General features: G+C 47.4%; 1 protein-coding gene across 1 annotated transcript; it reads left to right on the forward strand.

Moving 5' to 3' along the window:
• The first annotated feature begins 3,279 nt into the window (after nucleotides 1–3,279).
• Nucleotides 3,280–25,517, forward strand: DMBX1 (diencephalon/mesencephalon homeobox 1). Its single transcript, XM_074908118.1, is given in 6 exon segments — nucleotides 3,280–3,376; nucleotides 3,379–3,437; nucleotides 18,571–18,736; nucleotides 22,939–23,117; nucleotides 24,293–24,647; nucleotides 25,117–25,517. Coding segments are annotated over 6 exon segments (1,257 nt in total).
• The last annotated feature ends 880 nt before the right edge of the window (nucleotides 25,518–26,397 follow it).

Here is a 26,397-nt window from a genome sequence, read left to right on the forward strand (position 1 = left end):
CGTGTTTCTAAATAAAATGAGGAAAGCACAATTTTCTTCCAACATTATACCCTGATCGTCCCACTGGTTTTTAGATGTTGTGGGTTTTGGGTTGTTTTTTGTTGTGGTTTTTTTTTTTTCCAAAAAGCAGTTTTCAAATTAAAAGTAGCAGCTGTCCTTCCCATCATACAGGTGAGGGTGTTTAGAGCCTGCATGAAAGCTTAAAATTCTCGGTTCACTTAAGAAAGACATAAAAAATGGTCTTTGAAAGGGGTTTTGGGTACGTGTATAGACCCAGCCAGTTAGCCAAAATATTGCCGTTTATATCGCGGAAACTTGAAATGTCCTTTCTACTCGGCGAACTAACAAATTCCCCCCACCCTGCCTTGTAGTGCAGGATCAAGTCGGGGTGGCAGATTTATGGATTTTCAAATTTCATTTTGTTCTGCGATACAAAACTTACACAGAAAAAAAAATGCCCGATTTCTGCCCCTTTGTCCCTCGTTTTTTTCTTTTATTTTTTTTTCTTTTTTTTTAACGATTATTATTATTGTATTGGCGGGGTGGAAATAGCCATTTCTCGCCCAGCCAAGCCGAGGTTTGGTGTCGGACTCGGTGCCGGTCGCAAGTTTGGGGAGCCCCGGGGTGGACGGGGTGGCTCGGGAGGGAGTGGGGCCGGGGGTCGTGGGAGACCCCCCCTTTGCAAAGCGGCCCTTGCCGGGTCAGTCTTCCCTCCTGCTCAGCCCGCATCCCTCCCTCGGTTCCCCGCGTTCCGAAGAAGAAACAAACCCCTGTGATCTCGACACAAGTGGTGCCGATTTCCTGATGCTTTGCCCACATCGATACTTTGGGGCGGGGGGTAAATGTGATAGATCAGTTATGTGGACAAAGTGGGGTTACTTTTCCGAGCTGGGCTAAATGCACTATTTACTCGTTTCTGAGAAGACGCGCTGAATTAAACGCAATTATTTATTTATAGAGGCTGGTTAAACAGCAGAACTCCCGTCGCTGGAGAGCTCAGAAAGATTTTCTGAAGACAGAGGGGAAACTTATCATTTCTTCGGGGGAAGGGGGGAATTAAAACTAAGGATTTTTCATCGAAGCAATCACAAAATCTCCCGTACTTAATAGCTCAGCGAGCAGGAAAGGCTAGACAATGATGAAATCGCGGTCGGAGGGGTTGGGATTTTGTGCCTGGGCTGCAAGCGACAACTCAGAAAGCGGAGAAGAGACGCGCTGCCCCCACCCCGACGGGCACAGCCCCCCCGGCACACGGGGAGACCCTTCCCCGCTGCATTAAACGGAGGAACCCCGCAAAGTTTGCTGGTTACCCGAGCAGATTTTTGCACCCCGAGGTTGCGGTTTGTGCCCCAGCTCCTGCGAGCTACAGGTCCGCGGGGCTGCTCCCAGCTGGGTTTTGGGGGGCGCGGGGGGGTTTCCAGGGGAGTCGCTGAATTTTGGGAAGCATCGTCTGCCTGCTCCCCGCCACCCCTCGTTTCAATTCGTTGTGATTAGCGGGGTAGGGAAGGTGCCAGTTGCAAACTCGGGGAAGGGGGGCGCGGGGGGTATCTTTTGCAGAGTCACCCCAAAAAAGCAAGGAGGGCGATTCTCCGTGAGCTTTGCGGAGTGGTGTCCAGGCCAGTCCGGGCACAGTAGCCCGAAAAACGCCTCCGAAATACGATAACGGCAATCAAAGCGCCGAGTTTCGCCCAATCGGTTTCCCGGGCAGAAGCGGGTGGTTATTAATTACAGGGTGCGGGGGAAAGGCAGAGCGAGGGGTCCCCTCCTTCCTGGGGAGCAAGCGGGACTTTGGCGGAGCGAGGACTGGATTAGATTGGAATAGATTTCAATAGATTCACCTCCTCTCTTTCCCGAGACAATACTTGGTACCCCATAACCCCTGGAAAAAAAGCGTGTACATATATATATATATACACACACAATAACAATAAATACAAGAAAGTGGAACTTGAAGCCTTCTGGTGTCCTGAGCCAGACCGACCCCCTTTTTTTTTGGGTCAGAATTTGTACAAAATATCAAGCTCAAATTAAAAGGTCCTCCCCCCCCCCCCCCCCCCATCCCAACCCATTCTTTCTTGTTCCCTTAATTCCTGTCTAAACGGTTTTGCTCTGGGAGAAGAAATCTTTTCTATAGGAGGGAGAGAGGAAAAAAAAAAAACCTTCAAGAAGAGAAGGGTATTATTGTTTTAATCCTCTTACCCGCAGTCATTTTAAAACAGGGTGTTTTGGAGCCTGAAATGGCGTCTCGTCTCCCAATCCCATCCTAAATCCTCCTGGGCTGGGAGAGAATCTAAAGGCAAGGAGCTGGCATCTATTAGCAATCTCTCTAAAGGCTTTAAACTGCTCTTTCTGCTGCGAAGGCATGGCAAAGCTGAAAAGCAAACACAACCACCGCTCCAGTTAGTGAGCTCTGCCAGATAACCAGCCCGACGGCTGGACGGGAAGGTACCTGCGAAAATCCCGCAGAGAAATTAAAAAAGAAAAGGGAAGGAAAGGAAAAGCTGTTTTTCCTCTTTCTACATCCCGAAAAAAAAAAAAAAATTTCGGGGGAGAGTATAAAAAAAGAATTTTTAAAAAGCAGAGGGATGCGTTAACTGGTCGTTCCTTCTTCGCCGAAGCCCGCGGCCTCCCCTCCTCGCTCGCTGCCGCCCCCGGCCCCCCCCGCCCCGGCAGGGCCGCCCGTGTGCTCCCGGCTACCGGAGCGGGGTTTCCGACGGGGCGGGCTGCGGGCCCGCCGCCCCCAGCTCCTCTGGGCTCCTTCCATTATTCCTAATTTTATCTCTCTGTGTCATCGTATCCCCCCCTGCCCCGTTGTAAAGAGCAGCCGAGGGGTGCAGCGGGCTAAGCCGGGACAGCGAGGGGGTCAGGAGGAGGGTGGGGGGCCGCGGCAGCTCTGTAATTAACGCTGGGAGATTATCCCCCACAGCACCTCCACACAGGGGCCATCGGGGAAGAGGGAAACTTCAGGGTCTGCTCCGGCGTGGTGCTAAACAGGGGGCGGGGGGGCTACAGCTTCCCTCCCCTCTGCCTTACGGACCCCATCACCCCCCCGGCTCTAGGTCTAGCCCTCCTCCCTCCACCGGCATCCCATCCGCTCCCAGGGATTTAATTAGGCGTTTACACCTCGGCTTGGAGTAAATGACTGGTAAGAAGTGTTGGGGGGGGGGGAGGGGGGGTGTATCAGCGGCCCCGTTTTGATTGACAGGGTGGAGGACCATTGAAAATCTTGCTGGGTAACTCCCGGGTCGCTATGAAGCTCCTTTTAAAAATCCTTCTTCAATGCTGCCTCCCGGTAGATGGCAGCTCCGCCGGGCGCGGAGGCAGCGCGCAGGCAGCGCGGGCGGATGGAGTAGGGCGGGCCGGGGCGCCGCGCCCGCGCTCCCACGCGTGTCACTGCTCCCACGGCGAGCGGAGAGGCTGCGCCGCCGCCGCCCCAGGTAAGAAACCCCCCACACCCCCGGGCAGCGCGGCTCCGGGTGGGCTGGGGGCGCGGGGGGGGAAATAAGGGGAGTTTAGAGCTTGTTTCCGAGGAGGGGGAATCCGCACCCGGCAGGGGAGCCGCCGTCAGGGATGCGCGCACCGCGGAGGAGGGGAAGCCCGGCCGGGACTCCAGCGCAAGTCCCATCCCCTCCTGTTCCTCTTTTTTGCTTTATTTGGAGTATACTACGCTTCCTAAAAAAAAAAAAGAAACCCCCAACTACTACCAGCCCGGGGCCTCGCTCACACGAACCGTGGGCCCGCTCCGCCGTGGGTTTAGGCAGCTGGCGGGGAAGAGCGGGGTGCAACCCGGCGGAGGGGAAGGTGGGGGACGCGCATCCACCCCTCCGAGTGCCAGATTCCGAGGGGGAGAGCGGAACTTTCCCCTCCATTTACATAATGATGTTTTAATAAGCCGCGCAGCCCAGTGAGAGCTCGCCGGGGGCAGAAACCACCCCGAGCGGGGCCGGGAGCGAGGGGGAGGCCGGGCGATGGCCGAGGGGGCGGCTCTAGGATTGGGGTTTTTTTCGGATTCGGCTGGAAGTTGAGTGCGGAAGGGACGGCATGGGAGGGCAAGACTCCGGCAGCGCTAGGAAACCTTTCTAGGGAAAATCACCCTCCACACCACTCCTTTGCCAGGTTAGGCGGCGAAACGGACGGGAACCCGCCTGCAAAGAGCTGGGTGGCCGGTCTGTGCCCCCCCCCGCTCTCACTTTAAGAGGTATATAAATCCCGGACCTGCGCTGTCAGGCTCGCTTGATAAATTAAGGGTTTCGCAGTCGAAACCTATTTACACCTCCATTATAGGGCTAACCAAATGGGGATCAGCATGCATATTTTTACCGCAAGAGATCTCATACATCTCCGCCAGAGTCGCCCCTCGGGCCATGGGATAACAGATAGGGAAGTGGGGGTGGGGGGGCTCTGCCGCAGCCAGCACTTGAGCGGAAAAAAGTCCGTGTCCCCGCTCGGCACCGGCTGCTTGGGGCACTGGGGACCCGTCCCCCTTGCAGGGGGCAAGGAGAGGGCGAGGGTGACCTCCTCGGGAGGGGGGTCCTGTCTTGGGGACACACACACACGGGCGGAATCTTCTAGCCCAAAGCAAGGCCCTCGGGGAAGGCTCTCCGAGAGAGATGGGAGCTGCCTTGGCTGCCCCTTTTTTCTGGAGGGGAGAAGGGGCGAGGAATGCCCCGCACGGGCCCCCCCCGTCCCCGCGGCCGGCGGCTTTCCCCGGCTGCTTTTTTATTTATTGCCGGGGGGGGACCTCGGGCTGCTGGGAGGGGGGACCGGGGTCATCGCATCCCGGGCCGAGTCCTGGGTGTCCCGAGGGTCTCCTCGGTGAGCCCGGCAGCAGAAAGGAGGGCAGGGGGGAACAGCCCCCATTTCCCGGTCGGATGCGTTCACCGAACGCTGCCCGATCCCTTTCGAAACGAAACGCGGGCGGAGCAGAGGGGCACCAAAGCCTAGAACACGGGGAGGGTTCGGCCCAAAACCCCCGTCCCCAGGGAGGGGGAAGCGTCTGCGGGAATTCCCCCGCAACCCGCCGCTCCCGCCGGCCGGGCTCTGGCTGTGTCCCGCGTTCCCGCTCGGCTTCCAGTGCCGGGGAAAAAGATAAAAATCTCCCCCCTCCGCCCCATCCCGTCCCCTCCGGGCGGCCCCCTCCAGTTCCACTTGGTTAGCTCAAGTTTTCCATGTAAATGACAGTAATAAATATCTAATCATGTCCCGCAGCTATCGGCGGCTCGCCGAGCAGCCGGCATTAATGAGACATCCAGGGGAAGTAGGGGAGAGAAAAAAAAAAAAAAGGAAAGTTTTCACCCTCTCCCCGAAATGGTTTCTAGACCCGAGGCCCGGCCGCGGTGACGAGGACGGGGGGGGGGGGGGTGTGGGATGCGGAGCCCCCCGCTTCCTCCGGAGCGATGGCACCTGTGGGTCGCGCTCGGGTTCAAACCCTTCCCCTGTAATTAACCCCCTCCCCAAACCCCCAGCCATCCCCCGCGCCCCCCGGGGATGGGGGGGTCCGGGCAGGCAAGCGGCGGGCCCGGCCTCACCCCCGGCCCGGGGGCTGCCCTCCCGAAAGCCCCGCGGAGCTGCGTGTGCCCATCCCCGCCGTGACTCCCAAACAATTAATGGGGCTGCAAAGAGCTTTTAATGCTGATGGGGGGCCGGGCGGGGGGAGGCGAAGGCTGAAATTAAACCATGAGAGTTGGATTTGTTCGCCTAACGCTAAACAAATGGACTGATTACCTTCTTTCCAAACGCATCAGTCATACTACATTAAGTAGCAGAGAGCTAATTATCCCAATTAGGAGGCTGATTTATAATTAATGGCTTGGACCAAGTGATAATTGGATGTTAATGGATAACAGTTTTGTCTGAAGTAGCCTCTCGCTTCCCCAAAGGCAGGGCTGGAGGGTTTTTTTTTCTTCCCTCTCTCACCTCTGCACAGAGCACAAAGCATACGCGGAGCGAAATCTGCCCGGTGGGGACGGGTCCCGGGGCCGGAGGGGGACCCAGCCTGGCCAGGCGGGGTTCAGCGAGGTGGGTTGCGGGAGTAACCTCCAGCACCCCACCTTCCCCAGCTTTTCAAGCAATCCCTGCTGCTTTTTTCCTCCCCTGAGTTTCCAAGCCGTGGGCAGCTGACCCGAAGCAGCTGCTTGTCTCACGTCCCCAGTGGGTGCTGGGTTCCTCACCCACCCACAGGGCGTGAGTCGTGTCCTCGATGGGGGTGCAAAGGTGGTGCCCCAGTGCAGACGAGGCTGCCCCCCTGCCCTGCCTGTCGTAGGGAGAGCAGGATCGGGCTCACCCTGAGGAGGAGAGGTTTTACACTCTCCCTGACCCACATTCCCCACGCAGTGGGGGTCACAGAGTGAATCTGCAGTTTCTCACTGCTCTGTGTTTCTCTTAACCACACTTCAGAACCGATACGCTGACTCTGTAGTTTTTCCCTTCCGTGTTCACTTTTCACCCATGAGTGAGTCGATGCAAGTCAATCCCAGTTTCTCGTTTGCCCCAGCCGGAGAGACTTGGACCTATAACCCTTTGGCTTTCAGTTTGTGTTTCTAAGTTCAGTTTTTCCATCCTAACTAAGAACCGTAAGGGCAGGAGGTGTAAGAGTGAATTCAACCCTGAGTTACCCCATGACTGATGAGAGGTTGTATTAAATTACACCAACATACTCAATGCAAAAATACATCCAAAATCGTACCGTCAGTGCTCAGCCAGTTTAGTTTGGCTTTCCAGCTTTCCCTGCTAATTTAAAAAGATCTTGATGTTTACATGGGACAGGTGTCTTGTACTTGCACAAATCAGCAGGTTCCTGCGGTGATGATACTGCTGTCTCAGAAGACACAGTTCTGTTTCACAGAGCCGGTGCAAATGTTGCTTCTCCTTACTGCCGGGGTCGATACCTGCATCAAAGAAAAAGGGGAGCTTCCCACAGGTCAGAGAGAAGGGCAGGCTGCCCAGGCAAGTTTTGCACAATATAGTCTCAGAGGGAGTGACTGCAGTGGGTTTTGTTCCCTGTGTCATGCCTTTAGCCTTTTCAAAAAATGCTTTGCCGAGAAAGAGGAGAAGCGGATGAAAAGAAGCCAAAGCGAACAGTTTCTCTCCCCTCTGTCACAACCAGCTCTGTCAAAACAAAGGTGCTGTAGAGAGGTCCAGGACCAAGCCCTTCTGATGTGGCTACCTGCTGGTTTTGCAGCTGAAGCTATGGGTAAACCCTTTAGCTATAAGTAGCCCATGTTTTCCAAGACACCTGTTATTCTTTCTGTGGTTTTTCAGTGCCATCCCAAAATTCAGCTCAAGTTGGAAATGCTTCTGCTGAGGCACTGATGAATTTCGGCCAGGTCTGAACCCTTTCAAAAGGTTCAGAGCTTATTTCCACCACTCATGTCCGAACAGAAATGTTTATAGCTACTGTGCTTCATTTGGCAAAAACATAGAAGTAGGGAAAATGCCAAAGAACGTGTATTCAATAAAGCCCAAATTTTCCAATCCTATGCAGCTACTGACAAGCTAACCTACTTGGGGGTAACATCCATCAAAATATTCTTGTTGCAAAGATAGTGGAGAATTCTGAAATGCAGATAAATATCCAGGAATTAATTCATGGTGCACTGGGGTTAGCCAAACCCAGGGTCTTTTTCTGCCAGTCTGTTCCAGTCCAAAAGCTACTGAAACTGAATTACTTTAATTTTTCTCCTTTCTGACTTCATCAGGTTTTGGATCAGGCCCTTTATGATTTCTAAAGCACGTCTGGAGCAGATACAGCTGCTTGGAATGAGAGGCTCTGAGGGAGCAGGGCTCAGAGCAGGAGAGACCAGCAGTTCTCCAAAGGGTGGCAAATGGGTGTTTACAGCCAGGAGTTGTGAGTGGGCCACAACACAAATGTGATTTCTTCCCGGTAGCTGCTGGCACAACTGTTTTAGGACCAATTGCAGTCTCTGCATGGCTAGAGCAAACCTACATGAGAAATGCTGCTTTAAACTGTCCAGATATTAAAACTTAAAGTATGGGGTGCAGGGGGGGTGATGGTTGGGAACTCCATTAGTATCCTCCAAAACCAGATAAATGGTTGGGCTGGAGGAGGCAAGCTGATGGATCTCGGGGGTAGAAAATGCTTCTACCAAGGGAGCTGCAGAAACCTGATGTCTTCAGCGGTTTGACGCCAACCGTACTGAGTGCTGGGGGGGAGCAAGGCAGCAGCAGCTCTGCATGCTCTCGGTGTGTGGTAGCCCAAGCTGGGTAAACATGCTTCTGCTGAAGGACTGCACATCTCCCGGCAAAACCCAGTGGATATTTAGCTGCTCAGCATGCTTTGCAGTGGGCAGCTCTTTAAAGCACAGATCACCTGCTGGTGCCCAAAATATATTGCTTATCTTGGCAACTGTGCTTAATTCGGTGTATGGATCCAAATGCTTAAGGGAAAGGAAGCATTACATGCACCCACAGTGCTCCCCAGCCCCTGGTGTCTCTGCTTTCAGTTGTTGGCCCTGGCACAAGTCTTCTCTGTCCCCTTGTAAAAGCCATTGAACTCAAACAGCTTTTTTAATGGTAGGTAGAAAATTAATGTTATCACTTGTACAGAAGGAAAACTCAAACTTCTGTCTTACTCTTTTAAGGTATTAAAAATGCCCCACAATCACATAGTTTGCTGGACCCACCTTTCAGGATTTATCTGATTTTTCTTTTGACTAAGGTAGGACTTGTCTGTCATTTTCTCTTATAGCTGATCTTAGTCTGAGCAGAAGCAATTGCCACCATGTGTTTTGTGATTGTAATTTTGAGTGCTATAAGCATCATCTGTAGGGTCCAGCTGTAGCTTCAGAAAGAACCTGGGTTTAGACTCTCATCTTCTGTTCCCTTCAAAATTCACTTATTTAGACCTCTCCAAAATCAGCTTTAAGCAAAATTGCATTTGGTGTCACAACCTTGCAGCTTTTCAGCTAACCAGCAGAAAGAGCACCTAGCTAAGTCATTTTGTGCCAGGTGGGTCAAACTCCAACAACTCCAACAATGCGGCACAAGCCACTGCATTTCTCAAAGTCTCATTGCTCTCTCCTCCTCATGTGTGTATCTAACTGCTCTCAGCTTAACACCCAGAATTTATGCCTCCAACTTACATTTACTTGATGAATAGTGATGGTGGACAGAGAAATTACCCTCCCTCCATGCCTCATCCCAGTCACTGCCCTCGGAGCCCAGTGTCTTGGCTGAGGCATCCCACTGGGAACACCTGGAGCAAGCATGCATTTTCCTTCTGCCAGCCCGACTACTAGGCTGGCGGCACCTGAGAGCAGCAGGAGAGGAACGGGAAATGTCTTTAACTGCCTCAGCAAATCTTCACGAAGCTTATCTGTCAGGGCTGTCTTCTGCCAGTGCTTCTTGCAGCGACTGATCTCTCTTGTTAGTGCTCAGGGCTAGACTTGTAGGATCAGCAGAGTAGTTGTGGTGCTCAGGACAGGCAGAGGTCCTGGTCACTAAATGTTGCAGGCTTAAAAACATATTTTGACACAGAACAGTAGATCCTTGTCTTGTTAACAAGACCATATCATGGGTAAAATCCTCCAGGATAATTACTTCACGTCCCAGGGACAGTGGAGATTCCTGAATCCCCCCCCCCAGCAGCCCCAAGGAGCTGCCTTTGAGCCAGTCGGTTTGATCATGCAAGTGATCTGCAGTCAAATACGCTGCAGGCAAAACTGTTTTGGGAGCAGAGAGCAAGTAGTGAGCTGCCTCTTTTGCTGCCAGCACCCCCGAAGAAGGGCAGAGTTTGGGAAATCTGAATCTCTTCCACAGTCCAGTTTGAAAAATTCCCTTTACCAGCGCTAAGGCAAACAAAATGACGCTTCCCAAGCAAAGCCATTTTTGCAAAAGTGAGAGGAAGGGCTGAGCCAGACAAACCACATGGAAATACAGCTAAGCCAGAAACACGCTTGTTTCGGAAAGGGTGAGGGGGCAATTACTTTGGGTTGGGGTTTTTTTTTGCATATAAACATTGAAGTTAAACAGTTTAAGCTGTTTGTGAATTCAGTAGTTTGATGGCACAGCAGACTCCGAGTCCTGAAGTCAGGCTCAGACCGGAGGCAGAGATGCCATCAGGTCTCAAGACGTGGGAACAGACGGGCGGCACAGGTACGCTGCAGTGGGATGCTGCTGTGTTTCACCTCCACAATCACAGAGTGTGTGGCAGCAGCGCTAGCAGAGCTGGACTGTAGGTACTCAAACTCCTCGGGGTCGGTCTCGGCTGCAGGGTTTGGTTTCTGTTGCACTATTAATCATAAGAAATCTAAAATGCATGATTTTTTTTTTTTTTTTCTTCCTGTTGACCAAGCTGAAAGCAGAATGAGAGCCTGGAAACAGAGCCAAAGTGATGTTCATATTAACAGCTTTTCTTATTTACCCAGAAAAATGTTTCTGCTTCAGTATAGATTACAAGGGCTTTTACGAGGATTGAGCGCTGCTCGGAAGGGGAGAAGGGAGGTGTCATTATACAGATTTGATCTGTAAGCATGGATTGTTATGTGTAAATTATGGCAAGCAAGAGATTTAGCACCACACCGATGTTTAGTGATCCCAGTCCTGGCTCTACACTGCCAGTCATTGGGTTCCAAGCCTTAAAAGTGTCTCAAAAGCAAAGATGCTGAGGGTGTCTTTATTTTATTTCTGACTCTGTGAGCTTGCCCTTTGAAGCATGCCTCTGCAAACAGAGGCACTGGAAAGTCTTTTGCCAGGAACCGTCTGATCAATCACTTGGTTCTGTTATCTGGGGCTTTAAGTGAGGAAGAAATTATGATTTCACAAAAGCCTTAAATAAAAATCACAGCAACTGATCTACGTTACCTCTGTCAGCCAGGGCATGTTATCTCAGCCACTCATAACCTTGTGTCTGAGTTTGTAGAGCCCTACAATAAAACTTCCCCATCTCAACAGGATGCTCTGAGGGTTTTTTTATAAAACTCACAAACCCTCTCGTATCTTGTTAGTCTTCTGTTACAAATAAATGAGCATTACGAATAAGGTTGCTGTGTTCTTTAGCAACACAGCCCCAACAGAGGCAATTATTTGACAAGGTCTAGCCAAAGACTGTGACACAGTCACTAACTGGAAGTATTTACAAATTTCAGCTGCTAGCAAACCTCCTGGTTTTAAGAAAAAGATCTTTTTAATTTATACCAAGGTCAGTTGTAGTAGCTGAACATGAGCTGCAAGAATTGGTGTAATCAGTCGGGTTTTGCTTTCAGTGGGTTGCGACTTGTTCAACCAGGTGAGTTCTAATTAAGATCTCACTCTGCAGTAAGAAATTAACTGCATTTAAATCCAGGCATTTACACAGGTGTAAAAATATTACAGGAAGATTGGAAATGGGGAATCTTGATTTTTTGGGGGAGCTGTTCTCAATTCCTTTATTTCAGCTATAAGAAAAGTCCTTTGGAAGCCCGTTTTTATGGTGCATGTTGCTCTCGGACTTTGACGTTTGAATGAGAAAATATGATGTGTTGCAGTATTTCAAATTATTTATATTTCATCCACTACAAAGGTGAGATTGTTTCTTTAGACATTCAGTGATCTCACGTGAGGAACAAAACTGATTTATAACATGCTGGTTATTATCTTATGTGATTTTGGACTTTTATGTATCTCAAAGATTTAGGGATATAAAAAAAAAAAAAAGATTGAAGAAAACCTCTTGCAAGGATCACTTATTCAGAACCCCCCAGGTATGTAATTCATTTAGTACCAAATACATATAAAACTGATGTCTGTATATAGAGTGAGCCTATTTTCCTAGACTGTCAGATAAGCAGAGTCAGAGATTCATTATTTATCTCGCTGATTTAAAGTGTTTCTGAATAAGGACTCAAAGCATAAAATCATAAAGCAGAACAGCTCCAGGAAGGGGGGGGAATATTTTGTTGTGATTTTATTTTCGATAATGTTTATTGCCAGCAGTAATAAGGGGAACATTGCTAGCACAAACCATTTGCTGTTATTCCCTGTTAGTAATGAACAACGGGTTCTGGTGCTTTGCATAATCATGAGCAGCAATTTGTACTGCCTGGGCAAGTACTTGGGCTGGAGGACCACAACTTTTATTTTTACCTGACAGGGCTGCTCCTATATTTTTTCTATCACCTACAGGACCCCAAACAGTAGACAAGAGCACCAGGCTTTTCTTTCACAATTTTTTTTTCCCGATGCTTTTCCCATGTTCAAGCTGTGTCTTGCATCAGGGCGCAGATCAGAGGCCGTGCCAGCTCTTCCAAACTTCAAATGCATCTCTGGCATATGGTGTTGAAATTCACTTCTACCAATGAGTTACCAAAGTCCAGATGTAATATTTTTAGTACAGCTTATTTCCCACATAAAGAAGGCCTCATACATCCCCCCACCATCACCAACCCTCCCAATTTCTGGACAGATTTAATGAATGTAACACCCCATGGTGTCCACCAGTCAAAAGCAGGATTCGGTATCCTCTTCTTGACTTCTCTAAGGAAGAAAATTAGTCTTTTTAACTTATAGGTTATTACCCCATTTTTCATGCAGGTCAAAGAACTTAGTACTTTTTTGACTTTGGGATGATTCAGTATTTGGAGGGAACAACAGAACGGAAAAGAGAAAATGTCCCAAGGTCCCTGCTAAGTATCAAATCCTACATATAGCCTCAAACTCATCTCACCCAATGAGGTTTGCTTGAGAAGGGCAAATGTCTTGTCCTAGGCAGTTTTTTACTTCAACCTGGGAAAAACTGGCCAGAATAAGCTACTGTAGAAAATTCATCCATTTTGACTCAGTTTAGAACTGGAGAGGAAAGAGAGTGTGTTAGTCCGGAATTATGCACTTGAGCAAAACAACTGTCTTGGTTTAAAATTCCTTTCCTACAGAGCAGTGTTGGCACAGGGAGCTGTAGTAATGTCCTTATTCAGAACAGCTCAGCATGGGGACAAGCTCTCCAGTGCTGACACGAGCTCTGTGGCCAGCACAAGTGACATTTGAGTTTGCAGGCTGTAGGGATCAATACATTTCTCCCCTAATGAGTTTTGTCAGTTCTGTGTTTTTGTTAAAGGCTTTGTGTGTGTGTCTGGCAGGTGAAGCCAGGTACAGACTGATGATGTTTTCATGGAGGGAGTGCAATGAGGAGAGGAGAAAGCAGAAAGTGTCCTTGGTCTCAAATTCCTGGGTGCAGTTAATACAGCTCTAGGGTGGGTTTTCTGGTTTTGTTTCGGTTTGGTTTTTTTCCCCCTCATAGGAGAGAAAATATAAATGTTTTGTTACAAGGGACATTTCAGAAAACTCGAGAAAAGAAAAATTCTCTTTAAAAATGAGAAATATCTCTATTTTTAAAAGATATTTTATTGTTCCCAGATCTGTTTCGGTTCCACACATACACAAACACAAGCTGCTAGGAACCAGAGTTTTCACCTGGTGAGGAAATGTATGATTCTCCCCTCTTTGCATTTTGTCTCAGGACAGAATTATGTGCCTGGATACAAAAATTAGTTAACATTTAAATTGGAAAGCTTAAAGCCTTTCACAAAAGTTGAGAAGCCAGAGCTGAAAATATTGAAGCCTAGGGCCAAATTTCTCCTATATGCTACACTGTGAAGTGGTGTACAATAAATTACACCACTCACGCACGTGTGATATGACTTTATGGGAACCTGAGGTTTTTGAGGCCAATGTTGGGAAGGGGCGGATGTAAGCCATGTTGCAGCTGGAGCAGTGCAGCTGTGCTCCAGGGTGACAGGGTTCCCATTCACAGGGCGTAAAAGTGCAAATCGTTTTGAGTCAGATTGAACAGCAGCAGCTGAATAAGGAGTGGTCTGCTCGCTGCATTAGTCTGGGATGGGCAGAGACCTACGTCACCTGGCCTCTAAGTAATGCAGAGGATGGAGAAAACTGGAGTTCTCATAGCTTTATCTGCTGATGGCTAAGGGGAACCTCTGGTCCCTTCTGTGAGGCTGGATCCTGGCAGGACACAGCCCCCGGCAGCCTGAGGGGTTTGCAGGCTTGGGAAGAAAAATGGGTACAGCACCCATGCAACTTCCATGGTGAAAACTGAAACAAGAGATAAAATCCGCAGGAGAGTTTTGGGGACTGAGGTAATAATGTCAGGATTTCAAAGGCAAAAGGAGCAGGAACCCCAGCAGGGTCTGGCACAGGGAATGGCATGGAGACCTCACAGCCTAGTGCTGTGAAATGTGGGTAGCTGGGAGGGAGCAAGTCTCTTGTTGAAGGAGATGGGAGAGTCACCAACGTGGCCCTGAGGGGCCATGCAGAAGGAAACCACAGCCCAGGCACTGCATGGAGGCTTCCATCCCCCTGTGCTGAGCAAACGCTGCAGAATCAGCCCACAGGCTCTAGATGGGGGCAAATGCAGGCTAGCCTCACCCCGTGGAGAGATTTTCTTCTCACCTATTGTTTTCCTGCATCATTCCTCAGCTCCCATCTCCTTTCTGCACTGCTCAACTGTTTAATGATCTCTGATGAACAAAATCAGGGTGAGGCCTCCCCTTTCTTTCAGGATGGACCCTATGTTACTCTCCCAGCTGTATCGACGACTGCTCAAGCCTGTACCCTTCCACAAAGCGGGAGCTCAAACTTTGCTCTCATCTTTCTCCCGGCTGTGGCTGTTCCTGAGGCCCTCCAGCCACCCAGAGACATAAAAGATGCATTTGCAGATTTTGAAAATTAAAACCATCTATACAGCCAGTGGGAAGGGATCAGCTTATTTGGTTGCTTAATGAAATATAAAGATTATTTTAACCAGTGTAAGCACTATTCGACAGCTTGTGAAACACAGCAGTAGTTTGATGAATGGCTTTCTCCATTAAAAAAAATTGCTGCATGATGTCTTTTAAATATTTAATTTATTGGGGTTGAAGTGTGCTCAGAGCTGACAGTTAAACAGGAGCTGTTTGTGGTCTCAGTTAACTTTGCTTATTAGGCTGAACAGTCTCGCTCAGTAAATTCCCTCATTTTTTATACCGAATCTGGGATGACACATTTGCTGCACGAGTGAGTAGGAAGTTCTCTCTGCCATCTGCACCACAGCACACTAGACAGGTATCACTAAAACTGCAATGGGTGTTGACTCCTGTCCTGAGTCCTTCATTATTAAGTCCCCTGCCTTTTATTTTATTTTTTATTTGATGCACTTTCTTCTAGGCCACCCAGAAGAGTTTGTTCAGACACACATATACACACAAAAAGCATCTTTTAACAATCAAATAAACTGAAATCTTCCTGGAGCAAGTGTTTCAGTGGAAACACTGGGCTGCAGACACAACATCATTGGCAGTGTCCTCAGAAGACTCTATAGTATGGGAAAATCCCCCCCCCCCTTTTTCATTTTTTCCTAATGTGCCAGCTTGGTACACAACCAATGTCCTGCAAGAGGGATTAAAAAAGAAACAGGCATTTCTGTGACTTGGGAGTCAAAGACATTTGGCCTCCCACGTATCTCTTGGCAAGGCTGAGCCCCGGTGTGGATTCTCCAGCGTCTATTACGGACAGAGGTCTGGCAGCAGCCCAGGGCAGTTAATAGGTTCTGTGTCCTCAAATGGTTTACACGAAACACGCAGGAGCTTAATAGGCTTTGAGACCTCCACCGTGCTGGCCAAAGCTGGTGGAACCTGCCAGCTGGTTCACAAGTTTAGGGAGTGGGAAGGGAGAAGGCAAAATGAAGTTGCAAACCTCTGTTTTGCTGCCTGTGTTGGCCAGAAAAGCCAGTCCCCCTTTTGGACTGTGAAAGTGAAACAATAATGACTCTCTGGCAGGCTGCAGCAGTCTCGCTGACGATGGGACCAGCTGAGCACTGCTGCCTGTGGAGCCAGCCTGGTGCATATGCTGGGTGCTGCTCTGCCGCAGGCTGGGGTGGGATGATGCTCTTCAGAAACAAGCCAAGGATGGGGTGAGGCTGCGCCACAGATGCTGTTGGAACCGTCCAGGGTAGTGTCTGGGTCAGGGACCTGCAGGTCTTTCCCAGGTGGTGGGAGATGTCTTCTGTAGTCACATCAGTGGCACATGTCACTGGGATGTGCTCCTGTCCCTTAGCATGTGCCAGCAGCAGCAAAGCTGTGCAGTCTGGAAAAGCCACATCCCTGCTGCCATTTCGCTGTGAACCCATAGTGGGGAAAATACAAATGCCAAAAATCTGCTGGCATGTGAAGTCCCTCACCTTGATCAGAGAACCAGCAAACAATTTTGGCATTGCTTAGATCTTCCTTAAGCTCAATTAGAGCAGAGCTATGGCATTCTTGTGTTTAGGTCAGCATCTGAACCAAAAATACCCATTTTAACAGTGGTTCAGCCGAGAATAGCATTGGCTTTCTCTCCTGTTAGAATGAATAAAACCAACCTAATAGATGAAGGTTATTATTTTGGTTTGGGTTTATCTTTGCTTTATAAAACCTAGGGTAAATTTTGAAATAAAACATTTTGAAGATGAATTCAAAAGTAATTGCCTGAGTACCATAAAACAAAGCAGATCTGATTTTCCCCTGCTTTCCAGAATTAGCTGCAAAATATGTCTCAGGCACCTTTATATGTATTTTTCCATAAATCAGCTATTCATATAAAAATTGTCTGTCTGTACTTTGAAGTAGGAGGTAGGCTGGGGTTTTTTTTTTCTTATACTCTTATGTAGGATGTGATAGGAAAGAATGTGACCAGTATCATTCTCTGTGGGCCATAAGGATGTGGCTGGCATTACACAGAGCAGGGTGGCATGTGGGTCCCTTCTAACTTGAGATATTCTATGATTCTGTGTAGGTGCTGGATAGCCACTGATCTTTTTTTTTTGAGTCTAAAACTAAAGAACTGGGGAGTGAATCCAGAGTGGGTGAACAGGGAGACACAAAGCAGATGAAGGTGGCATCAGGTGTGTATCAGATCTTCATGGTGTAACCATACCTGGATGTCTCCCCCCACCAGCACTCTTGTTAGTGAAATGATGTGGTGGCCGAGCAGAAGGGACTTGGAGAATCAGGAATGAGGCTGAGTACTAGATTTCCAGGCTATTGGTTTATAATTACTGCAGCCTCTTTGGGAAGGCAATCCCAAAGGCAGCACTCACACTCGTGACAAAACCCCTCCATCAAAAACACCATCCCAGAGCAACAAGAACCTTCCCAGAGCTCTCAGAGTGCTTGAAAAAACTCCAACTTCATGGCTTCCCTCCTCCACTCCTGGGTACTATGATGGAGGGATGCTTGCAAGAGTGAAGCCACAAGATGCCTCAGGTCATTGCCACACCCTGTAGTACAAAATTCAGCTGCTTTTCCCAGGAACTACAGCTTGGTCTCTGGATGCCAAACAAGGTCACTCCATGTTTATGTCTCCTATATCAAGGTGGTTTGGGAGAGAATGGGAATTCAGAGAAGGAGAGGTAGTGAGACCAACTCATTTCCATTCTCTCATTTCAATGAGAGTCTGTCCTCTATGGTATAAATCCTCTACAGGCAAAAATGAAGGTCTTTCCTCTGTACAGAAAAAACAGCAGATAATTGTTCATCCAAATTTTTGCTGTTCAGTGCATCAGATTTCTCCTAAAATTATGGTAGTTGAACCACCTCCCTTCAGTGATCAAACTGTTTTCTGAGAGATTGCCTAGAAAACCTGCTTTCCTTAAGTTAGTCCATCTGGACCTCTTTCTCTGAATGTTCATTCATTGCACTGACTTGCCAGATGATGACTTGCTGATGTAAACAATGCTTTAAAAATTTTCTTTTGTGGCAAATGTTTCATGACTTCCTTTCTGATGTCTTACAAGCTACAGAAACAGCATCCTGGAGGCCTTCAGTCATTTATAACAGGGATGAATGAAGCATCGCTCAGCTTTTGTGATCAATATTAGCTCAGTTTTACAGATGGTCTGTAAGGAAAAACATCTTGAAGTTTCATGCAGAGACCACAGTAGAAAAAAAGCCATTAGTTTTTAAAAATAATTTCCTTGCTATTGATCTATGAAATGTCAGTATTTATTGCAAACCTTAATTCCCTCTTTAGCCATAATGGTTTTGGTCCTATTACACTGCAGATTTATTTTCTCTTTCACCACATGCTTTTTTTTTTTTTTTTTCTTTTTTTCCTGTATCATTCATGTTTTGTTAAGAAGAACCTTAAGAAAAATTAATGGAAGCAAATTATTCATGAGTGGGTTCAGATAAGAAAGATTATTTGACATTATAGCAACGCGATTACAGAACAACCAATGATAGGGACAAAATCCCAGCTAGTCCTGGGATAGAGCTATGTCAGTTCATTAAAAGTCAGAATAATATGATAAATTTTATTATGGTATGTAAAAAAAATCCTTTCCCATCTTTTGTTCAGTATATGATGAGTGAAATATAATCAGATGCTGGTCTCTAAGCTTGGAAGTCAGACTGGTGTTGCTGGTGCTTTAGGTCTACAGGAGGTATTTTGATTCCTGTCCCAGAACTTGTTGGAGTAGCAGGGTTGGAAGTGAGCCTTGCATGCAGCAGTTTAAGTTTGAGCTCAACATTTCCAAAGCTCTGCTGAGACACCAGAATGCTGGAATAGCACATTTCTAAGCTTCTTTCTCCTCTGGCTGCTGTTTTTCAGGTTTATGTCACCATGCAGCACTATGGAGTGAACGGTTACTCCCTCCATGCCATGAATTCACTGAGCGCCATGTACAACCTCCATCAGCAGGCAGCTCAGCAAGCCCAGCACGCCCCTGACTACAGGCCCTCGGTGCATGCCCTCACCCTGGCAGAGAGACTGGCTGGTAAGAACAACTCATGGCTTTTGTTCTTCCCTGGGAAAAAACCCTCTTGTTTCTTGCACTGAGTGAAACTCTTCTTCGGGAGGTGGAGTGTGACATAGCCAACTGGCATGGTGTGCTCCTGAATACTGGCCATGTGGCCAAGCCCTGCAGGAGACATGTGTCCTCCAGTGTTTGCTGCCAGTGAACCACTGCACCTTGCTGCAGACTGGCCTCCGATGGCTGGGGAGCCCAGGGGTGAGAAGGGAAGCAGCCCTACTATATGGGATTGAAAAAAGACAATTAAAAAGACACTCAAATATGTTTTAACAAGTGACCAAAAAATAGCAGAAAATTTAACTTTCCTTTTAGTAACTAACAGCACGATGAATATGAACTGGATTCCCCCACCGAGGGGCCCAGGACTTGCATCCTCTAACAGCCATCTCCTGCCACACCAGGTCATAGCTTGTTCCTCCATGTTGTCCCTTCTTGCAACTATTTTCCATTTCTTGTCCTACCAAATACTCTTTCTCTTTGGAAAACAATCTTCATTTGGATCTCCTTTGGGTCTCACCTTGACCTATTTCCTCCTGGGGATCCTAGACTTTGGCTTGAGTGGTGTTTTCTTGCAGGTCCTGCTGGCTCCCTCTGCTGTTTTTGTATTTTGCCCTCCATAAAAGACCTTTTTTAGACTCAAAGAAAGTCATATGTGACTTTACCCAAGGAGTGTTCTTTACACAGCACTGTTGATGGTGGGACAGTGGGACAGGAGCCGCTGCTCCAAAGCATCTGATCTGTTTCAGTGTGTTCAGCCATGAGTGTAATAGCACTACATCAGTACTGTCATTAGATGGAAATGCAAAGTCCGGATAGTATTTTATGATTCGGTAGAGGGAATTGTTCAAAAATAATTGATGGACACCTGAGAATATTTGGTATGGTAGAACAAATATATCTGGTCTACATATCAGCCTACCACAAAACACCCAGATCTGGCTAAAATCATTTCACTCTACTGAAATGCAAATGGTCGACAGCTGTAACATCACCATTTTGGTCAGGGCTTGGATAGAGTGTGGTAGAGCAGACCTAACAACCAGTATACTGAAGCCAAAGCAAAAAGTTACTGTAGATGTGATTCTAGAGACCTTCCAGAATGGAAAAATTTTCCTTGACTGTCTGAAAGTTACACATCTGTTTTAAGATAGCTTTCTAGTTGTCTGATATTAAAGGAAAAAAAGTGTAGTGTGACTCCTTCCAGCCTAGAGTAGGTGGAAAAAATTCTCTACCCAGACAACTTTAGTGAAATAAATTTAAGACACATGGGCTTAAGCCAAAATAAGGATGCAGAAGTTTCAGGATGGTCCTCCTAGGTGGTGTCCACAAAGGCATGGTGGTAAAGGTCTCAGATTGTTTGGATCAGTGAACCACAGCTGACTCTCACATCTTCACGCCAGCAATGTTCCCTTACCCAGCTGCTGGTAGTGACCTGTTCCTCAGACCACTCACTGTGGCCTGTGGGATCTCTGGGGGGCCATAGGGCAGAGCTGTGAGTCACTGTCCTCATCAAAAAAGAACCAGAGTAAGATCAAGGAGACCTGGACTCTAATCCTGGCTCTATTGCTGGGCTGCAGAGTGATGTCAGGTGGGCACTTTCTTTGTCTTGGTCATCCATCCCCTCCTTCCCTCACTCTTTCAGCGTGTAGGTGATCAGATGGGTGCAGATGGTCCTGAACTCTGCAATGTGCCTTGTGGGCCTTGGGTCTCAAGGTGCCCCATTCCTAGATGCAAGGATCTCTTGAAAGATTTTTGTGATTACCTGTATCTTTTATAGTAGAGTATGGAGAGCTTAATGTCTTTGACTCTGACTAGGGTAAAAGCAGAGGGAGATTAAAAAAAAAAAAAGGAATAAACCCCCTATTCTTATATTCTTGACTGGGAGATTCAATTAGGTTTCTGACCTCTTATCTTTAAAATTAATAACCCCCCTGGAAGACTTTCCAAATTAAATCCCACGGTCCCCTTGTCTGCTTATCTTTGGTGGGGTAGGCGTTATACCTATGAGCTAGTTCCTTTGCAGTCACTTCACATTCTGTTACTTCTGAATATCTTTCAGTGCAGGTTATAGATCTCATTTGGCTTCCAGGGACAGCTAGAATAAAGCAGCACAAAAGCAAATGACCTTAAGTCAGAAAACAGAGGTTTCTGATTGTAACTGCAAAGCCTCACCTGCAATTTATATTCTCCTTCTTGCACAAAGCCTGAAAACATAGTTAAAACATTAAAATAATTGCTGGTTGGCTCTCGTTGGAGTGGCCAAACTTAATGCATGAGCTGCCGCCTCCAGGGAGCTGGTAGATCTAACCTCCACTCTACAAATTCAGAAGTATTCCAGCCTGCAGGTAGGGTGTTTAACCAGTGTCCTTTCTCCTGATTTCTTGTACTTGAAACACAAATGTTAGCTTTGTAAAATGTTTTGGGATACCTTCAATTTCTTGTACTGGTACATCCCTTCTCCTTGCCTGGCTGCACTGTGAGCTGTGTCTGGATGCATCAAGGACAGTCTCTTTGCCTCCAAAGCAGCATCCTTTACCATTGTTTTAACTCCCCGAGGAGCTCTGATACCTCAAACACAAAAGCCTCTTGTATGCAACCAACACTATATTGTATTTGGCCAAAGACCTTTAGCCTGATCACGTCTTTTCCAGGTTGCCAAAACCATGCGGCTTTGGCAATCGCCCAGAAAGGCACTGAAAATGCTGACCTAGAATGAAACAGCTGGAAGTTTGGAAGAGGAATGTTTGAGCAGTGCAAAGCTGATTTGCTACGCTCGTTAGCCAACTTCTTTGGAACCTGGCTGTGTGGTTCTGGGGCTGGCCTGACAGCAGATTTTTTTTGTTGTTTAGATTCATGCCACGATGCTCGTGACAAAATCACAAATAAACAGCAGCAAGAGCCTTCATCTGGCTCCGCGTGCCGATAATACTGACTTTTCTCTGTTAGATTGTTTTCTAGTGTGTTCATGTCTCCCTTCTACTGGAAGTCACATTCTTAACTGAATTAAAAATGATACCAGACACTGCTCTTTCTGCATTTCCTCTTTGAGAGCAAACCTCTCGCCAGAATATTTCATTCCAACGCTGTAGCACAGCATGTCCCAACTTGCATAATAAAGGGTATGTTTTTTCATTGTAAAGTAACTTATTTTCATTGATTTAAGATCTTTCTGCTTCCACTAACTGTTGTGCAATAATAACGCCTCTGGTAAAATAATAAGCCCTTTACTCTTGGTCTCAGATTTTCCCCAGTCTGAATTTCTTCTCTGCCTTCAATTTTGCAAGCACAGTTTGCAAAATCAGACCTTGTGCGTAGCTCCTCTACTGAGAAGAGCTCAGCACATGAGCTCTGGGCTTGTAATCAGTGGGGCTGGACTTGGTCCTGGCTGGCGTTTCCACCCCACATGCTGGAGAGCGTCCACGCTCAGTAAAGCACGTGCTTTCAAGCGAAACACACATAAGCACATGAGGTTAAGTGCTTTCCTGAACCAGAGCCCAAACCAGCTCTCCAGTATCATGCCTTGAAGACTACAGTGAGCTACATACGAGATGCTAAAGAAAAGCCAGCTCAGCCTGGTTTCTGAGAAGATGCATGTCTTCTCATGCAGCTGCAGCCAGCAAAATGGGCTAGAGGCAGCTGTGTTTGAGCTGCATGGACTCTTCCATCCAGTCAGTGCAGTGCAGTGGAAGCTTTAAAGCCTTCCAGAGCTCTGCCCTTGGCTTCAAGGAAAACGTGACACATAATGTTGGGCCCTTCTCCTGATTACAACAGTGAATCTTCCCACCTTGTTTTTAATTGTGTTTCTTAATGAAAGAGGCTTATGCCACAGTGGGGTTTGGGCATCTGCATGTCCCGCCCCACTGATGTTGGAGCAGACTGCCTTATTTCAAACACATTTGGCACTGGAGTCTCAGCGGTTTCCACAGCTGTCAGAGAAAGAGGTTCCCTCTCCAGAACAGGCTTTCTACTCTGAGGTCCATAAGAAACTGGACACTTCAGTTAACCAGCAAAATGCTTTTGTGGTGTTTTCTTAGATCTAGAGCTGTGAAAAAAATGTTTTATATGTTCATCTGGTGTTAGCAAGTGCTTTATTCAACTGTCAGCATACAAATTCCAATAATTAAATTGGCCACTTTTCTTGTCTTCCAACGGCTGTACATTTCAAGACATTATTTTGGAGGCACGTTATGGATCCCAGCACCGCAAACAAAGGCGAAGTCGCACGGCCTTCACCGCCCAACAGCTGGAAGCGCTGGAGAAGACCTTCCAGAAGACTCACTACCCAGATGTGGTGATGAGAGAGCGGCTGGCTATGTGCACAAACCTACCTGAAGCCAGAGTCCAGGTACAGATATTTTGTGGGTTTGTGGGCAGGGATGTTTAAAAGAATATAGTGGGGTTCCCAGAAGGTTGACAGCTCTCTTGACCTTTCAAGATTCTTCCAGTGTAACCAAAGATTTTGGGTCAGTAAAGTTGTCAAAGGCAGGGGTGGGGGAATAAAATCATCTGAAGTCACACATCTGCTAAAGAAATTCTTAATCCACACACACATTTTTTAAATTTAAGATTGTCTGAAGTCTACACTGGTTTTCATTTGTTCTTTCACATTTCTTTGGGGGAAATTTTAGAAACATCAACAGAAGTCTACTTATTTATTTATTTGCAAGGCTTTTCTGGCTTTCTTAGAAGAGCAGAAACCCAAGTAATTCCAGCTGCTCTTTTCCACCAGTGTCAATATTTGTAACATCTCAGTCCAAGGTTTGGGTTTGGGTTTTTTTAAGTTTCAACTAGCGCAGCATGCTTCATAACCTGCTGATTGGGAGGTGCTTGCATTGCTGGGATTTAAAAGACTAAATATCAAGTTCTTTAGTGTGAAGTGGATAAGTAGTAGAAAAAAATAGTTGTTTTATAGAAATGTCAAGATATTTTGATCTTCAAAATTTTTGTTTCCTCATGTGACCAATCAAACACTAACTAGATTTGCAAATAATTTTTTTCCAATACATATCTATGGATTTAGGTTTAAAAAATATGGATTCTCTTATCCTTCCCTAAATTCAGTTCCCATATAACAGCTTATGCCTGTAATGACTTATTTTGAGTGTTGCCACCATGTTTTTGATACACTTAGAACCAAGTTGTTTTAGAAACAGAGCACTGTACTGTAAGCCAATGTAATGTCATCAGACTCAGCTATAAGACGTTCTGGTTGGACACAACTGCCTAACCAATTTAGAAAAAAAACCAAAACCAAACCAAAGAATACCACCAGTGGAGTGGCTTAAAGAATCAACATAAAGGCTAGATATTTTAAAAACTATATTTGTTGTGCTATTTACAGAAGCACTGAAAACAGGTAGAGCTCTAAGATCCAATAAAGTGGAACGACATTTGGGCACAGTGGGCTTGCAGTACCTCATTACTTGGGGTTCCCCTGAAACTCCCAGGCTGAATGATGCTGAATTTGGCACTAAGCAGGATTCTCACCAGTTTTCCCCCTTGCTGTTTGTGGCATTGAAGGTTTGGTTCAAGAACCGAAGAGCCAAATTCCGAAAGAAGCAGCGTAGCCTGCAGAAGGAGCAGCTGCAGAAGCAGAAGGACTGTGAAGGGAGCCACAGTGAGGGAAAGACAGAGCCACCCATGCTGGAGACCCAGGCCACCACCCCGGACACCGAGAAGTCACAGAGCCTCCCAAGCGAGGTAGGCGCAGACATCAACCTAACCCTGTCGGAGCAGTCGGCCAGCGAGTCAGCACCCGAGGATCAGACTGACAGAGAAGAGGAGTTTAAGAGCACCTTGGATGAGGCTAAAGTGGACAAGAGCCCTGGTGTGGACAGCAAGGCTTTGAACTGCAAGAGAGCAAGCCCAAAAGCAGGTGAGGAGCAGCACCTTGATGGGGGTTGGTGTCAGGACCTGGCGTTTCCAAGGGGGATGCTGGTGGTTGGGTATCGTTCCTTATTCCCTATGGCATGGGTGCTTACAGCTAGGCTGCACAGACCTGTCTTCTTGACCCCAGCACTAAATGGGACTCACAGAGGGCCTGATGTCTATTGTAGAAGGAGCACAGAAAGAGGAAAGACCTGCTGAGGTTAGAGCTTGGGGAGGACAGTGCCCAGCAGCATCAGGAAAGCCATAGGAAAGAAGTCAGCCCCATTTCTATGCTGTAAGATGCTAAGTATGGAACAAGCATGTGTTTAGCTCTCCTGAGCTAACACAACCCCTCTTGTTTGCCCTCCTGATGCAAGAGAGAAGCCCACGCTGCAGTCTGAACCCTACTGGGGTGCAGATCAGCACCTGCATCCAGCCTGTAGAAATAACCCCATCCCCTCTGTCTCCTGCTACAGAGTCCCCTATCAGCGCAACTGTGACACCTTCATCCAGCAGTGGCCTGGCTCAGACTCACTCCTACTCCTCCTCGCCCCTGAGCCTCTTCCGCCTGCAGGAGCAATTCCGCCAGCACATGGCAGCCACCAACAACTTGGTCCATTATTCCTCCTTCGAAATGGGGACACCATCTGCCATGCCCTACTTGGGTATGAACGTCAACATGGCGCCACTGAGCTCTCTGCACTGTCAGTCGTATTACCAGTCGCTCTCCCACGCTCAGCAGGTCTGGTCCTCACCCATCCTGCAGGCCTCCAGCTCCCTTCCAAGCCTAAACAGTAAAACGACGAGTATTGAGAACCTAAGGCTCCGGGCAAAGCAGCATGCGGCGTCCCTTGGGCTTGACACCCTACCCAACTGACTGCCAGATGAGCTACCACTGCCCATAAGAAGATGCAGCAGAGGTTGGCACTAGTCATGTCACTCCTTGAACCCTCACCCACCGTCATCTATTCCTGGAGTAAGGTGCTCCCTTTCAGGGAAAACTTTGCATTTATTAACATCTTCTTAGCACCACAATTGCATCAGACATTGCTACTGGCCTGGTCTTCGCTAAATATTTGAGGAAGAAGGGGGAGAGGATATATATTTAGACAGATGAACTGTCCTCTGGACTGTCATCAGTTAAGCCTGTAACATTCAGGAGAAGCCCCCTTTCCTCATCCCCGCGATAATGTGCCACCTGTGTTATATACACCTGTTTTTTGTTGCTGTTGCATCCTTTGGGAAAAGAAAGAGTCCTGCTTTGTCTTGTATATAGTTTATAATGTTGACAGCACCCATCACCTGCGTGTTACTGTCAGTGTTACAGAACTGTGACCTCTTTTGATTTTATTCCCCCTTACTTCTCAATTTTAGTAGCTAGTATCAAAGTTACAAATCAGCCATCCTCCCGACCTCAGCTCGTAGCTAGTTGCTCTTCTTGGGTCAGCATCCTAAAGGTGTTTATGATGAAGAGAAACAATTGTGCACTTCACTGCTTCACTTCTCCCTTCTCTGCTAAAGCTAATTTTCTGTCAGCTGAGAAATGATATGAAGATGAATTTCCTGTTTAAGCACTTCCTATAAGGCAAGCATTTTTCATTTACTTTTTTATAGCACTTGTGCAAAGACAGAGGATAAAATATTAGCCAAATGCTGCTGGCTGAGGAGGAAAATGAAAGACAAATTCACAGGATTATTTTTAATCTAGATTGTTTCCTCTTTGATCTTCAGTGAAGTGTAAACTCCTCTATTTACAA

This window comes from Athene noctua, chromosome 5, assembly GCF_965140245.1.
Source record: "Athene noctua chromosome 5, bAthNoc1.hap1.1, whole genome shotgun sequence".
NCBI lineage: Eukaryota > Metazoa > Chordata > Aves > Strigiformes > Strigidae > Athene > Athene noctua.